Consider the following 15,975-nt stretch of genomic DNA (forward strand, 5'->3'; position numbering starts at 1 on the left):
TGGATCAGCCATGTTGGGGCTCAGGTAGTGGGGGGTCATACCTCAGTGGATCAGCCATGTTGGGGGCTCAGGTAGTGGGGGGTCATACCTCAGTGGATCAGCCATGTTGGGGGCTCAGGTCAGCCAGTTGGGGGCTCAGGGGGTCATACCTCAGTGGATCAGCCATGTTGGGGGCTCAGGTAGTGGGGGGTCATACCTCAGTGGATCAGCCATGTTGGGGGCTCAGGTAGTGGGGGGTCATACCTCAGTGGATCAGCCATGTTGGGGGCTCAGGTAGTGGGGGTCATACCTCAGTGGATCAGCCATGTTGGGGGCTCAGGTAGTGGGGGGAATCATACCTCAGTGGATCAGCCATGTTGGGGGCTCAGGTAGTGGGGGGGTCATACCTCAGTGGATCAGCCATGTTGGGGGCTCAGGTAGTGGGTCATACCTCAGTGGATCAGCCATGTTGGGGGCTCAGGTAGTGGGTCATACCTCAGTGGATCAGCCATGTTGGGGGCTCAGGTAGTGGGGGGGGTCATACCTCAGTGGATCAGCCATGTTGGGGGCTCAGGTAGTGGGGGGTCATACCTCAGTGGATCAGCCATGTTGGGGGCTCAGGTAGTGGGGGGTCATACCTCAGTGGATCAGCCATGTTGGGGGCTCAGGTAGTGGGGGGTCATACCTCAGTGGATCAGCCATGTTGGGGGCTCAGGTAGTGGGGGGTCATACCTCAGTGGATCAGCCATGTTGGGGGCTCAGGTAGTGGGGGGTCATACCTCAGTGGATCAGCCATGTTGGGGGCTCAGGTAGTGGGGGGGGGTCATACCTCAGTGGATCAGCCATGTTGGGGGCTCAGGTAGTGGGGGGGTCATACCTCAGTGGATCAGCCATGTTGGGGCTCAGGTAGTGGGGGGGGGTCATACCTCAGTGGATCAGCCATGTTGGGGGCTCAGGTAGTGGGGGGTCATACCTCAGTGGATCAGCCATGCTGGGGGCTTGGGCTGTGGGGAGGGGGGGGGTACATTTGGGTTTTGGCTGGGTGAAAGCAGGGCACAGTTCTTGGCCAGAAGAGGGGTATGGGTGGCTGTGGGTGACTAGGTTTGTAACAGGTTGGTATGTGGATGGATGGCAGGGGAGCGCTACAGCGAGAGAGAGATGGAGATATAAACAGCAGTTAGTCCCAGAGCTGTGTCCCCCTGTCCCTCAGCGGGGTGGTCTGGAGGGACAAACACAGTCACAGCGCTCGTGGTGTGTCAAGTGGACCTCCTCTAGGGCCCAGCTGACACGAACTGTCTGACGCCGTGAATAACCTCCCACCTCAGGAGCATACTTCAACACCTAGAGAGGGGGAGGGGGGAGAAGGGGAAAGGGGAGGAAAGGCAAAAGGGGAGGAGAGGAGGAAAAGTGGAGAGCAGAGGAGAGGAGAAAGGGGTAGGGGAAATGTGGAGGAGACGCAGGGAAGAAAGGGGGATGAGAAATGGAAAGGGCGAGGAGAGGTGTTAGAAAGGCAGAGAGTTGAGAGAAAGGCAAAGGGGAGGAGAGGAGAGAAAAAAGGGGAGAGGAGAGGAGAGAGAAAGGGGAGGAGAGGAGAAAGTGGAGAAGAGAAAGGTAAAAGGAGAGGAGAGGAGAAAGGGGAGGAGAGGAGAGGAGAAAATGGGGAGAGAAAATAACTTCAATGGAATAACAATGAGATGGTGGTTGTCTTGCTGCTAACTTGACTAATAGTTATCTCCTCCCTCCCGTATCAAACCTCAGAACAGTTATATTCACAATTTGCTCACACACACACACGGCAGTAGGGTTCTCTCAACCAGCTTCATGAGGTAGTCACCTGGAATGCATTTCAATTAACAGGTGTGCCTTGTTAAAAGTTAATTTGTGGAATTTCTTTCCGTCTTAATGCGTTTGAGCCAATCAGTTGTGTTGTGACAAGGTAGGGTGGTATACAGAAGATAGCCCTGATTGGTAAAAGACTAAGTCCATATTATGGCAAGAACAGCTGAAATAAGCAAAGAGAAACGACAGTCCATTATTACTTCAAAACACATTTCAAGAACATTCCGAATTTGAGGTTTTTGGTTCCAAACACTGTGTACCTTTGTGAGACGCAGAGTAGGAAAACAGATGATCTCTGCATGTGTGGTTCCCACCATGAAGCATGGAGGAGGAGATGTGATGATGTGTGGGTGCTTTGCTGGTGACACTGTCAGTAATTTATTTAGAATTCAAGGCACACTTAACCAGCATGGCTACCCCAGCATTATGCAGTGATACCATCTACTGTATCTTGCCTATGCTGCTCTGTACCATCACTCATTCATATATCTTTATGTACATATTCTTTATCCCCTTACACTGTGTATAAGACAGTCGTTTTGGAATTGTTAGATAGATTACTTGTTGGTTATTACTGCATTGTCGGAACTAGAAGCACAAGCATTTCGCTACACTTGCATTAACATCTGCTAACCATGTGTATGTGACAAGTACAATTTGATTTGATTTGATGATTTGATTTGATACGCCGTCCCATCTGGTTTGGACTTAAGTGCCAAATAATTTGTTTTTCAACACATCTCCAGGCTGTGTAAGGGCTATTTGACCAAGAAGGAGAGTGATAGAGTGTTGCATCAGATGACCTGGCCTCCACAATCATCTGACCTCAACCCAATTGAGATGGGTTGGGATGAGTTGGACGGCAGAGTGAAAGAAAGCAGCCAAGTTCTCAGCATATGTGGGAACTCCTCCAAGACTGTTACAAAAGCATTTCAGGTGAAGCTGGTTGAGAGAATGCCAAGAATGTGCAAAACGGTCATCAAGGCAAAGGGTGGCTACTTTGAATAATATAAAATATATTTTAATTTGTTTAACAGTTTTCTGGTTACTACATAATTTTATATGTGTTATTTCATAATGTTGATGTCTTCACTATTATTCTACAATGTATAAAATAAAGAAAAACCCTTGAATGACTAGATGTGTGTCCAAACTTTTGACTGGTAGTGTATATAACAGTCCCTTGCTCCAACCTCGACATGCGTCTTCCAGGGGGGTTGGGATGAAGTAGAATTCAAACTTCGTTTGGACCTTGTGTACAATTGACAAATAATATGATCTTAATCTTATTTGGTCAACGTGTTAGAGGGAGGCTACAGGTAGGAGAGGAGACAGGAAATTACTATCTCACACACACACCAAACCCCTACAGCATAAACAGAGAAGCAGCATAAAGAGGCAGATGTTTCTAGAAAATGTATCAATGACAGAATTGAGAGAGAAGACAGAGGTGAAAAGGAAGGAGAGAAAGACTGGTGCTGCAGTGCTGTCTGATTGCCGATGCGATGCTGTCTGATTGCCGATGCGGTGCTGTCTGATTGCCGATGCGATGCTGTCTGATTGCCGATGCGGTGCTGTCTGATTGCCGATGCGGTGCTGTCTGATTGCCGATGCGGTGCTGTAGGATTGCCGATGCGATGCTGTAGGATTGCCGATGCGGTGCTGTCTGATTGCCGATGCGGTGCTGTCTGATTGCCGATGCGGTGCTGTCTGATTGCCGATGCAGTGCTGTCTGATTGCCGATGCAGTGCTGTCTGATTGCCGATGCGATGCTGTCTGATTGCCGATGCGGTGCTGTTCGATTGCCGATGTGGTGCTGTAGGATTGCCGATGCGTTGCTGTCTGATTGCCGATGCGATGCTGTCTGATTGCCGATGCGGTGCTGTCTGATTGCCGATGCGATGCTGTCTGATTGCCGATGCGATGCTGTCTGATTGCCGATGCGGTGCTGTCTGATTGCCGATGCGGTTCTAGGCCCAGAGTCTGTCTCTCTCCCTCTCTGATTATACTGTAGCTGGTTGATATTAAGATATATTTATAATGTCTGTCTGTCTGTGTGTACGTGCCCAGCCAGTCTAGATAAGAGCAGAGCGGGAGCTATAGCGGCCAAATAGGAAAGCAAGGAAACATGAACTAAGAGCTGGGCATCGGCCAAAGACGAAACACACAGCAGTCATATGAAGTCTTGGCTGGGCTACAGGTACAGCAATGGGTACAGGTACAGCCGTACCACAGCCATTCCTAATACTACATAACAGGGCATGGTGTGTGTACCTCATGTAGTTTGTCACTGGTCTTGGCCGGGTTGCAGGTACAGCTGTTCCAGTTGTCAGTCCCACAGGCACAGTTCCCCCCACAGCGCTGCACCAGTAGGCATCGTGGGAAGAACACGGCGTTGGTGGCCCTCAGCTCCTCCCTCAGGTTGACAGAGTAGTTCCGAGGTGTACAGCTGTAGCGCTTCACGTCATCATACAGACGGTCCAGGTCAACTATGGGGGAGAGAGAGAAGGGAGGGAGGGAGAGAAGGGAGGGAGGGAGGGAGAGAAGGGAGGGAGGGAGAGAAGGGGAGGACAGAACATCATTGATTGCTGATTGCAATTTGTATTTACAGTCAATACCTTTAAATGAACTGTATTGGCAACATTGTTTAATTTCAACAAAGCATCTTAATGTAAATGCATGGAACTGAATGAGAAGGGGATGGGGCGAATACAGAGGCTGGTAGGTAGGAGAGATATGAGAGTAGGAGAGATATGGAAAGAACACAGAAGAGAGAGGGGGGTTGGTGTCTGCTAGGTGTGTTTGTGTCTAGGTGCTAGGTGTGTTTGTGTCACAGACAGTAAGAGCTTTAATCCATGTGTAGTGTGTCCTATTCCTGGAGTGTTGGCTAGTGTGCTAGCAAGCATACCAGACAGACTAGGCCCTATGGGCAGCATAATGTATGTATGTATGTATGTATGTATGTATGTATGTATGTATGTATGTATGTATGTATGTATGTATGTATGTATGTATGTATGTATGTATGTATGTATGTATGTATGTATGTATGTATGTATGTATGTATGTATGTATGTATGTATGTATGTATGTATGTGTGTGTGTGTGTGTGTGTGTGTGTGTGTGTGTGTGTGTGTGTGTGTGTGTGTGTGTGTGTGCGTGTGTGCGTGTGTGCGTGTGTGCGTGTGTGTGTGTGTGTGTGCGTGCGTGCATGCAAAGACTAAATCAGGACACCATTTATCCGTGTGGAAACAGATGGAACAGCTTCTATAGTAGCAGCTATCATCAACCCTAACTCCTCATCATGTAGATCTGAGAGGATGGGTGTACGTGCTGTGGAGAGGGCTCTGACTATCCTATCAGAGAGTGAGAAATTGTGCATCGAGACCAACAAGATCTCACGGTTTTACCAATTTGACTTCATATTCCGACACGTGTCCACGTTTATCCAAACGTCAAATGAACAAGACCCTCGTAGCTGGAGCTTGAGGCATACGCCCACAACGCCCTAGCAAACCACCTACTTGATGGTGAAAGTGCTCACCGTTGCCCTTAGTGGTTTTCAAGCTATCTCCAGACGTCCAGGTTAGCTGGACAGATGTTGAATTGCCTTGGATCGTGACAGCAGGTATATGTTCTCACCGTGCTGACAGACCCTATACTGTCCTAATGTTGCATAACAGGGGAGGGGACGTGTGTGTGTGTGTGTGTGTGTGTGTGTGTGTGTGTGTGTGTGTGTGTGTGTGTGTGTGTGTGTGTGTGTGTGTGTGTGTGTGTGTGTGTGTGTGTGTGTGTGTGTGTGTGTGTGTGTGTGTAGGGGTGTCAGTGGTCTAGGAGAATGAGTGTAATCTCCAAAAGGCAGTGGTGTGGAACACTGCTCTGATACTGGCTCTGAGAGAGCGCTCCGAACAGAATGAGTATGTCACTCACACACTCCAGAGAAAATGAATAGTGTGTGTGTGTGTGACCGCAAGTGTGTGCAAGTGTAAAGTATATGTGAGTGTGTGTGTCAGTATGTGAGTGTGTAAACAGGGTTACTGGGTTCTGTACACCAGGGAGAGATTGAGCTTTGCGTTCCTTGATTACATGGCTTGAGGAGAGCATAAAGATTGCTTTCAATAAGGTGGTGGTGGTGGGGGACAAAACAGAAGTGAGAGACAGGAGAGTGTGTGTGAATGAAAACAAAGCTAGGTGCTGACTAGGGAACATTTCTGCTCAGCTGCACAGGTTGAATTTCCAATTAGAGTGTGATGTGGGAAAAGCCTACCAAAGACATGCAGCAACCCTGCTACTGCCACACCACACACAGATCAAATCTTATTGGTCGCATAAACATATTTAGCAGATGTTATTGCAGGTGTAGCAAAATGCTTGTGTTTCTAGCTCAAACAGTGCAGTAATATCTAGCAATTCACAACAATACACACGTTTGAATGTAAAATAATGGAATTAAGAAATATATAAATATTAGGACGAGCAATGTCGGAGTATGTATGTATATATACACACATACATACACAGTACTAGTCAAAATTTTGAACACACCTACTCATTCAAGGGTTTTTCTTTATTTTAAATTATACATTGTAGAATAATACTGAAAACATCAAACCCATGAAATATCACATATGGAATCAAAAAAAGCGTTGAACAAGTCAAAATATATAATATATTCTTCAATGTAGCCATCCTTTGTCTTGATGACAGCTTGCTGCACTCTTGTCATTCTTTCAACCAGCTTTAAGAGATTCTTGAAGGAGTTCCACATATGCTGAGCACTTGTTGGCTGCTTTTCCTTTACTCTGCGGGCCAACTCATCCCAAACCATCTCAATTGGGTTGAGATCGGGTGATTGTGGAGGCCAGGTCATCTGATGCAGCACTCCATCACTCCTTCTTGCTCAAATAGTACTTACACAGTCTGGAGGTGTGTTGGGTCATTGTCCTGTTGACAAACAAATGATTGTGGCACAAACCAGATGGAATGGCATATCGCTGTGGAATGCTGTGGTAGCCATGTTGGTTAAGTGTGCCTTGAATTCTAAATAAATCACTGACAGTGTCACCAGCAAAGCACCCCCACACCATCACACCTCCTCCTCCATGCTTCACGGTGGGAACCACACATGCAGAGATCATCCTTCACATTCTTTGTGTCTCACAAAGACAAGGCGGTTAGAAACCCCCAAAATATTTTGATTTGTTTAACACTTTTTCAGTTACTACATGATTTCAAAGTTTTGATGTCTTCACTATAATTGTAAAATGGAGAAAAAAAAATATTAGGAAAAATGCTTGAATGAGTGGCTGTGTCCAACATTTTGACTGGTCGGGAGAACAAAGGAACCTGAGTTTCTGTACGTTTCCACACTCACACCATGAGCAGTTAAATCATGAAACATACACCTCCGTTGTTCTTCTTCCCGGAGAGCTTGTTGTTCCTATCTGCACGATGTACTGAGAACCCAGCTGGCTGTATGGACAGGGACAATATATCTGGAGAGAGATGGACTGAGATCCCAGCTGGCTGTATGGATGGGGACAGTACATCTGGAGAGAGATGGACTGAGAACCCAGCTGGCTGTATGGACGGGGACAGTATATCTGGAGAGAGATGGACTGAGAACCCAGCTAGCTGTATGGATGGGGACAGCATATCTGGGAGATGGACTGAGAACCCAGCTGGCTGTATGGACGGGGGCAGCATATCTGGAGAGAGATGGACTGAGAACCCAGCTGGCTGTATGGACGGGGACAGCATATCTGGAGAGAGATGGACTGAGAACCCAGCTGGCTGTATGGATGGGGACAGCATATCTGGAGAGAGATGGACTGATAATCCAGCTGGTTGTATGGATGGGGACAGTATATGGGGCGGCAATGTTAGAGCATTGGACTAGTAAATGGAAGATTGCAAGTTCAAACCCCGAGCTGACATGGTACAAATATGTTGTTCTGCCCCTGAACAGGCAGTTAACCCACTGTTCCTAGGCCGTCATTGAAAATAAGAATTGATTCTTAACCGACTTGCCTGGTTAAATAAAGGTAAAAAAAATATATATATATATCTGGAGAGAGATGGACTGAGAACCCAGCGAGCTGTATGGACGGGGACAGTATATCCGTAGAGAGCCATGATTCAGTGAAACAGAGTATGTTAAAGTCCCTGATGTCTCTCTGGAAGCAAATCCTTGCCCTGACCCCATCTACTTTATTGTCCAGAGACAACATTAGCGAGTAATATAATCAAAGGCGGTGGATGGTGTACACACCACCTGAGTCAGACTAGAAGTCCACTTCAAATACCTTTTCTCTGCCGGTGGAGTCTTGGAGCAGCCTCTGGGATAAGTTAAATTGCCTGGGAGGGTACAAACAAAGGATCTAATTCGGGAAAGTCAATTTTCTGGTAATAATGCTGGTGAGTTACCACCGCTCTGATATCCAAAAGCTATTTCCAACTGTATGTAATAACACAAAAAAACGTCCAGGGCACATAATGTAAGAAATAACACACGCAAAGTTGCTAATGAGCTAGAATCAGACCTGCCGTGTGTATTGGCGCCATTTTACCAAAGACATACAAACACACAGAGAGAGAGAGAGATGCAAACACACATGCACACAGATGCACACACAGATAAACACACACACAGATAAGCAGACACACAGATAAACACACACACAGATTAACACACACACAGATAAACACACACAGACGCACACGGATAAACACACACACACAGAGATGCAAACACAGATGCACACACACACACACAGAGAACCTAGATTAACAAACACACACTTTTACACAAACACAGATGTTCACAGTAAGCTCTGTATGGAGATACATAAACTCAACACACACTTAGCTTTGTACGGAGGTACATAAACGCAACACACACACACATAAGAGTTGCTGACAGTAGTTGGAATCTTAGCCAATCCCAACTATTTACCCCGGAAAAGGAGATCAATCAGGTGGAGAGAGAAAAAGATGGAAGAGCGAGGAAGGGAAAAGGAGGGAAAAAGGAGAAAGAAAATAATAACAAGGGACAAGTGTGATGAAGAAATAAAGGACAAGAGAATAATAATATAATAATATAATATATGCCATTTAGCAGACGCTTTTATCCAAAGCGACTTATAGTCATGTGTGCATACATTCTAAGTATGGGTGGTCCCGGGGATCAAACCCCCGGGTGGTCCCGGGGATCGAACCCACTACCCTGGCGTTACAAGCGCCATGCTCTACCAACTGAGCAACAGTGTTGTGATGTGTCTGGTCCAGTCTGTTGAACACAGTGATGTGTCTGGTCCAGTCTGTTGAACACAGTGTTGTGATGTGTCTGGTCCAGTCTGTTGAACACAGTGATGTGTCTGGTCCAGTCTGTTGAACACAGTGATGTGTCTGGTCCAGTCTGTTGAACACAGTGATGTGTCTGGTCCAGTCTGTTGAACACAGTGATGTGTCTGGTCCAGTCTGTTGAACACAGTGATGTGTCTGGTCCAGTCTGTTGAACACAGTGTTGTGTCTGGTCCAGTCTGTTGAACACAGTGTTGTGATGTGTCTGGTCCAGTCTGTTGAACACAGTGATGTGTCTGGTCCAGTCTGTTGAAAACAGTGATGTGTCTGGTCCAGTCTGTTGAACACAGTGATGTGATGTGTCTGGTCCAGTCTGTTGAACACAGTGTTGTGATGTGTCTGGGCCAGTCTGTTGAACACAGTGATGTGTCTGGTCCAGTCTGTTGAACGCAGTGATGTGTCTGGTCCAGTCTGTTGAACACAGTGATGTGATGTGTCTGGTCCAGTCTGTTGAACACAGTGTTGTGATGTGTCTGGTCCAGTCTGTTGAACACAGTGTTGTGATGTGTCTGGTCCAGTCTGTTGAACACAGTGATGTGTCTGGTCCAGTCTGTTGAACACAGTGATGTGTCTGGTCCAGTCTGTTGATCACAGTGATGTGATGTGTCTGGTCCAGTCTGTTGAACACAGTGTTGTGATGTGTCTGGTCCAATCTGTTGAACACCGTGATGTGTCTGGTCCAGTCTGTTGAACACAGTGATGTGATGTGTCTGGTCCAGTCTGTTGAACACAGTGTTGTGATGTGTCTGGTCCAGTCTGTTGAACACAGTGATGTGATGTGTCTGATCCAGTCTGTTGAACACAGTGATGTGTCTGGTCCAGTCTGTTGAACACAGTGATGTGTCTGGTCCAGTCTGTTGAACATAGTGATGTGTCTGGTCCAGTCTGTTGAACACAGTGTTGTGATGTGTCTGGTCCAGTCTGTTGAACACAGTGTTGTGATGTGTCTGGTCCAGTCTGTTGAACACAGTGATGTGTCTGGTCCAGTCTGTTGAACACAGTGTTGTGATGTGTCTGGTCCAGTCTGTTGAACACAGTGTTGTGATGTGTCTGGTCCAGTCTGTTGAACACAGTGTTGTGATGTGTCTGGTCCAGTCTGTTGAACACAGTGGTGTGTCTGGTCCAGTCTGTTGAACACAGTGTTGTGATGTGTCTGGTCCAGTCTGTTGAACACAGTGTTGTGATGTGTCTGGTCCCGTCTGTTGAACACAGTGATGTGTCTGGTCCAGCCTGTTGAACACAGTGATGTGTCTGGTCCAGTCTGTTGAACACAGTGTTGTGATGTGTCTGGTCCAATCTGTTGAACACAGTGATGTGTCTGGTCCAGCCTGTTGAACACAGTGATGTGTCTGGTCCAGTCTTTTGAACACAGTGATGTGTCTGGTCCAGTCTGTTGAAGACAGTGATGTGTCTGGTACAGTCTGTTGAAAACAGTGATATGTCTGGTCCAGTCTGTTGAACACAGTGTTGTGATGTGTCTGGTCCAGTCTGTTGAACACAATGATGTGATGTGTCTGGTCCAGTCTGTTGAACACAGTGATGTGTCTGGTCCAGTCTATTGAACATAGTGATGTGTCTGGTCCAGTCTGTTGAACACAGTGATGTGTCTGGTCCAGTCTGTTGAACATAGTGATGTGATGTGTCTGGTCCAATCTGTTGAACACAGTGATGTGATGTGTGTATGGTCCAGTCTGTTGAACAAAGTGATGTGATGTGTCTGGTCCAGTCTGTTGAACACAGTGATGTGTCTGGTCCAGTCTGTTGAACACAGTGATGTGATGTGTCTGTTCCAGTCTGTTGAACACAGTGATGTGTCTGGTCCAGTCTGTTGAACACAGTGGTGTGATGTGTCTGGTCCAGTCTGTTGAACACAGTGATGTGTCTGGTCCAGTCTGTTGAACACAGTGTTGTGATGTGTCTGGTCCAGTCTGTTGAACACAGTGATGTGTCTGGTCCAGTCTGTTGAACACAGTGTTGTGATGTGTCTGGTCCAGTCTGTTGAACACAGTGTTGTGATGTGTCTGGTCCAGTCTGTTGAACACAGTGATGTGTCTGCTCCAGTCTGTTGAACACAGTGATGTGTCTGGTCCAGTCTGTTGAACACAGTGTTGTGATGTGTCTGGTCCAGTCTGTTGAACACAGTGTTGTGATGTGTCTGGTCCCGTCTGTTGAACACAGTGATGTGTCTGGTCCAGCCTGTTGAACACAGTGATGTGTCTGGTCCAGTCTGTTGAACACAGTGTTGTGATGTGTCTGGTTCAATCTGTTGAACACAGTGATGTGTCTGGTCCAGCCCGTTGAACACAGTGATGTGTCTGGTCCAGTCTGTTGAACACAGTGATGTGTCTGGTCCAGGCTGTTGAAGACAGTGATGTGTCTGGTACAGTCTGTTGAAAACAGTGATATGTCTGGTCCAGTCTGTTGAACACAGTGTTGTGATTTGTCTGGTCCAGTCTGTTGAACACAATGATGTGATGTGTCTGGTCCAGTCTGTTGAACACAGTGATGTGTCTGGTCCAGTCTGTTGAACATAGTGATGTGTCTGGTCCAGTCTGTTGAACACATTGATGTGTCTGGTCCAGTCTGTTGAACACAGTGATGTGATGTGTCTGGTCCAATCTGTTGAACACAGTGATGTGATGTGTGTATGGTCCAGTCTGTTGAACAAAGTGATGTGATGTGTCTGGTCCAGTCTGTTGAACACAGTGATGTGTCTGGTCCAGTCTGTTGAACACAGTGATGTGATGTGTCTGTTCCAGTCTGTTGAACACAGTGATGTGTCTGGTCCAGTCTGTTGAACACAGTGTTGTGATGTGTCTGGTCTAGTCTGTTGAACACAGTGATGTGTCTGGTCCAGTCTGTTGAACACAATGTTGTGATGTGTCTGGTCCAGTCTGTTGAACACAGTGTTGTGATGTGTCTGGTCCAGTCTGTTGAACACAGTGTTGTGATGTGTCTGGTCCAGTCTGTTGAACACAGTGATGTGTCTGGTCCAGTCTGTTGAACACAGTGTTGTGATGTGTCTGGTCCAGTCTGTTGAACACAGTGTTGTGATGTGTCTGGTCCCGTCTGTTGAACACAGTGATGTGTCTGGTCCAGCCTGTTGAACACAGTGATGTGTCTGGTCCAGTCTGTTGAACACAGTGTTGTGATGTGTCTGGTTCAATCTGTTGAACACAGTGATGTGTCTGGTCCAGCCTGTTGAACACAGTGATGTGTCTGGTCCAGTCTGTTGAACACAGTGATGTGTCTGGTACAGTCTGTTGAAAACAGTGATATGTCTGGTCCAGTCTGTTGAACACAGTGTTGTGATGTGTCTGGTCCAGTCTGTTGAACACAATGATGTGATGTGTCTGGTCCAGTCTGTTGAACATAGTGATGTGTCTGGTCCAGTCTGTTGAACACAGTGATGTGTCTGGTCCAATCTGTTGAACACAGTGATGTGATGTGTGTATGGTCCAGTCTGTTGAACAAAGTGATGTGATGTGTCTGGTCCAGTCTGTTGAACACAGTGATGTGTCTGGTCCAGTCTGTTGAACACAGTGATGTGATGTGTCTGTTCCAGTCTGTTGAACACAGTGATGTGATGTGTCTGTTCCAGTCTGTTGAACACAGTGATGTGATGTGTCTGGTCCAATCTGTTGAACACAGTGATGTGATGTGTGTCTGGTCCAGTCTGTTGAACACAGTGGTGTGATGTGTCTGGTCCAGTCTGTTGAACACAGTGATGTGATGTGTCTGGTCCAGTCTGTTGAACACAGTGATGTGTCTGGTCCAGTCTGTTGAACACAGTGATGTGATGTGTCTGGTCCAGTCTGTTGAACACAGTCCAGTCTGTTGATGTGATGTGTCTGGTCCAGTCTGTTGAACACAGTGATGTGTCTGGTCCAGTCTGTTGAACACAGTGATGTGTCTGGTCCAGTCTGTTGAACACAGTGATGTGTCTGGTCCAGTCTGTTGAACACAGTGATGTGTCTGGTCCAGTCTGTTGAACACAGTGATGTGATGTGTCTGGTCCAGTCTGTTGAACACAGTGATGTGTCTGGTCCAGTCTGTTGAACACAGTGATGTGTCTGGTCCAGTCTGTTGAACACAGTGATGTGTCTGGTCCAGTCTGTTGAACACAGTGTTGTGATGTGTCTGGTCCAGTCTGTTGAACACAGTGATGTGTCTGGTCCAGTCTGTTGAACACAGTGATGTGTCTGGTCCAGTCTGTTGAACACAGTGATGTGTCTGGTCCAGTCTGTTGAACACAGTGATGTGTCTGGTCCAGTCTGTTGAACACAGTGTTGTGATGTGTCTGGTCCAGTCTGTTGAACACAGTGATGTGATGTGTCTGGTCCAGTCTGTTGAACACAGTGATGTGTCTGGTCCAGTCTGTTGAACACAGTGTTGTGATGTGTCTGGTCCAGTCTGTTGAACACAGTGTTGTGATGTGTCTGGTCCAGTCTGTTGAACACAGTGATGTGATGTGTCTGGTCCAGTCTGTTGAACACAGTGATGTGTCTGGTCCAGTCTGTTGAACACAGTGATGTGATGTGTCTGGTCCAGTCTGTTGAACACAGTGATGTGTCTGGTCCAGTCTGTTGAACACAGTGATGTGTCTGGTCCAGTCTGTTGAACACAGTCATATGTCTGGTCCAGTCTGTTGAACACAGTGTTGTGATGTGTCTGGTCCAGTCTGTTGAACACAGTGATGTGATGTGTCTGGTCCAGTCTGTTGAACATAGTGATGTGTCTGGTCCAGTCTGTTGAACACAGTGATGTGTCTGGTCCAGTCTGTTGAACACAGTGATGTGATGTGTGTATGGTCCAGTCTGTTGAACAAAGTGATGTGATGTGTCTGGTCCAGTCTGTTGAACACAGTGATGTGTCTGGTCCAGTCTGTTGAACACAGTGATGTGATGTGTCTGTTCCAGTCTGTTGAACACAGTGATGTGATGTGTCTGTTCCAGTCTGTTGAACACAGTGATGTGATGTGTCTGGTCCAGTCTGTTGAACACAGTGATGTGATGTGTGTCTGGTCCAGTCTGTTGAACACAGTGGTGTGATGTGTCTGGTCCAGTCTGTTGAACACAGTGATGTGATGTGTCTGGTCCAGTCTGTTGAACACAGTGATGTGTCTGGTCCAGTCTGTTGAACACAGTGATGTGATGTGTCTGGTCCAGTCTGTTGAACACAGTGATGTGATGTGTCTGGTCCAGTCTGTTGAACACAGTGATGTGTCTGGTCCAGTCTGTTGAACACAGTGATGTGTCTGGTCCAGTCTGTTGAACACAGTGATGTGTCTGGTCCAGTCTGTTGAACACAGTGATGTGTCTGGTCCAGTCTGTTGAACACAGTGATGTGATGTGTCTGGTCCAGTCTGTTGAACACAGTGATGTGTCTGGTCCAGTCTGTTGAACACAGTGATGTGTCTGGTCCAGTCTGTTGAACACAGTGATGTGTCTGGTCCAGTCTGTTGAACACAGTGTTGTGATGTGTCTGGTCCAGTCTGTTGAACACAGTGATGTGTCTGGTCCAGTCTGTTGAACAGTGATGTGTCTGGTCCAGTCTGTGAGTGTGTCTGGTCCAGTCTGTTGAACACAGTGATGTGATGTGTCTGGTCCAGTCTGTTGAACACAGTGATGTGATGTGTCTGGTCCAGTCTGTTGAACACAGTGATGTGTCTGGTCCAGTCTGTTGAACACAGTGTTGTGATGTGTTTGGTCCAGTCTGTTGAACACAGTGTTGTGATGTGTCTGGTCCAGTCTGTTGAAAACAGTGATGTGATGTGTCTGGTCCAGTCTGTTGAACACAGTGATGTGTCTGGTCCAGTCTGTTGAACACAGTGATGTGATGTGTCTGGTCCAGTCTGTTGAACACAGTGATGTGTCTGGTCCAGTCTGTTGAACACAGTGATGTGTCTGGTCCAGTCTGTTGAACACAGTCATATGTCTGGTCCAGTCTGTTGAACACAGTGTTGTGATGTGTCTGGTCCAGTCTGTTGAACACAGTGATGTGATGTGTCTGGTCCAGTCTGTTGAACACAGTGATGTGTCTGGTCCAGTCTGTTGAACACAGTGATGTGTCTGGTCCAGTCTGTTGAACACAGTGATGTGTCTGGTCCAGTCTGTTGAACAAAGTGATGTGATGTGTCTGGTCCAGTCTGTTGAACACAGTGATGTGTCTGGTCCAGTCTGTTGAACACAGTGATGTGTCTGGTCCAGTCTGTTGGACACAGTGATGTGATGTGTCTGTTCCAGTCTGTTGAACACAGTGATGTGTCTGGTCCAGTCTTTTGAACACAGTGGTGTGATGTGTCTGGTCCAGTCTGTTGAACACAGTGATGTGTCTGGTTCAGTCTGTTGAACACAGTGATGTGTCTGGTCCAGTCTGTTGAACACAGTGTTGTGATGTGTCTGGTCCAGTCTGTTGAACACAGTGATGTGATGTGTCTGGTCCAATCTGTTGAACACAGTGATGTGTCTGGTCCAGTCTGTTGAACACAGTTTTGTGTCTGGTCCAGTCTGTTGAACACAGTGATGTGTCTGGTCCAGTCTGTTGAACACAGTGATGTGTCTGGTCCAGTCTGTTGAACACAGTGATGTGATGTGTCTGGTCCAGTCTGTTGAACACAGTGTTGTGATGTGTCTGGTCCAGTATGTTGAACACAGTGATGTGTCTGGTCCAGTCTGTTGAACACAGTGATGTGATGTGTCTGGTCCAGTCTGTTGAACACAGTGATGTGATGTGTCTGGTCCAGTCTGTTGAACACAGTGTTGTGTCTGGTCCAGTCTGTTGAACACAGTGTTG

General features: G+C 47.0%; 1 protein-coding gene across 1 annotated transcript in view; it reads right to left on the minus strand.

Annotated features, from left to right (window-relative positions):
- Nucleotides 1–753: 753 nt before the first annotated feature.
- Nucleotides 754–15,975, minus strand: part of LOC123994061 (platelet-derived growth factor D-like) — a 127,560-nt gene continuing 112,338 nt past the window's right edge. Inside the window, exons 6-7 of the mRNA XM_046296548.1 lie at nt 4,093–4,307; nt 754–1,320 (exon numbers count right to left, since the gene is read on the minus strand). Coding sequence (XP_046152504.1) covers nt 1,186–1,320; nt 4,093–4,307 — 350 coding nt within the window. The 3' untranslated portion in view covers nt 754–1,185. The remainder of the gene's footprint in view (nt 1,321–4,092; nt 4,308–15,975) is intronic.

Source organism: Oncorhynchus gorbuscha, linkage group LG13 (assembly GCF_021184085.1).
Source record: "Oncorhynchus gorbuscha isolate QuinsamMale2020 ecotype Even-year linkage group LG13, OgorEven_v1.0, whole genome shotgun sequence".
Taxonomy (NCBI): domain Eukaryota; kingdom Metazoa; phylum Chordata; class Actinopteri; order Salmoniformes; family Salmonidae; genus Oncorhynchus; species Oncorhynchus gorbuscha.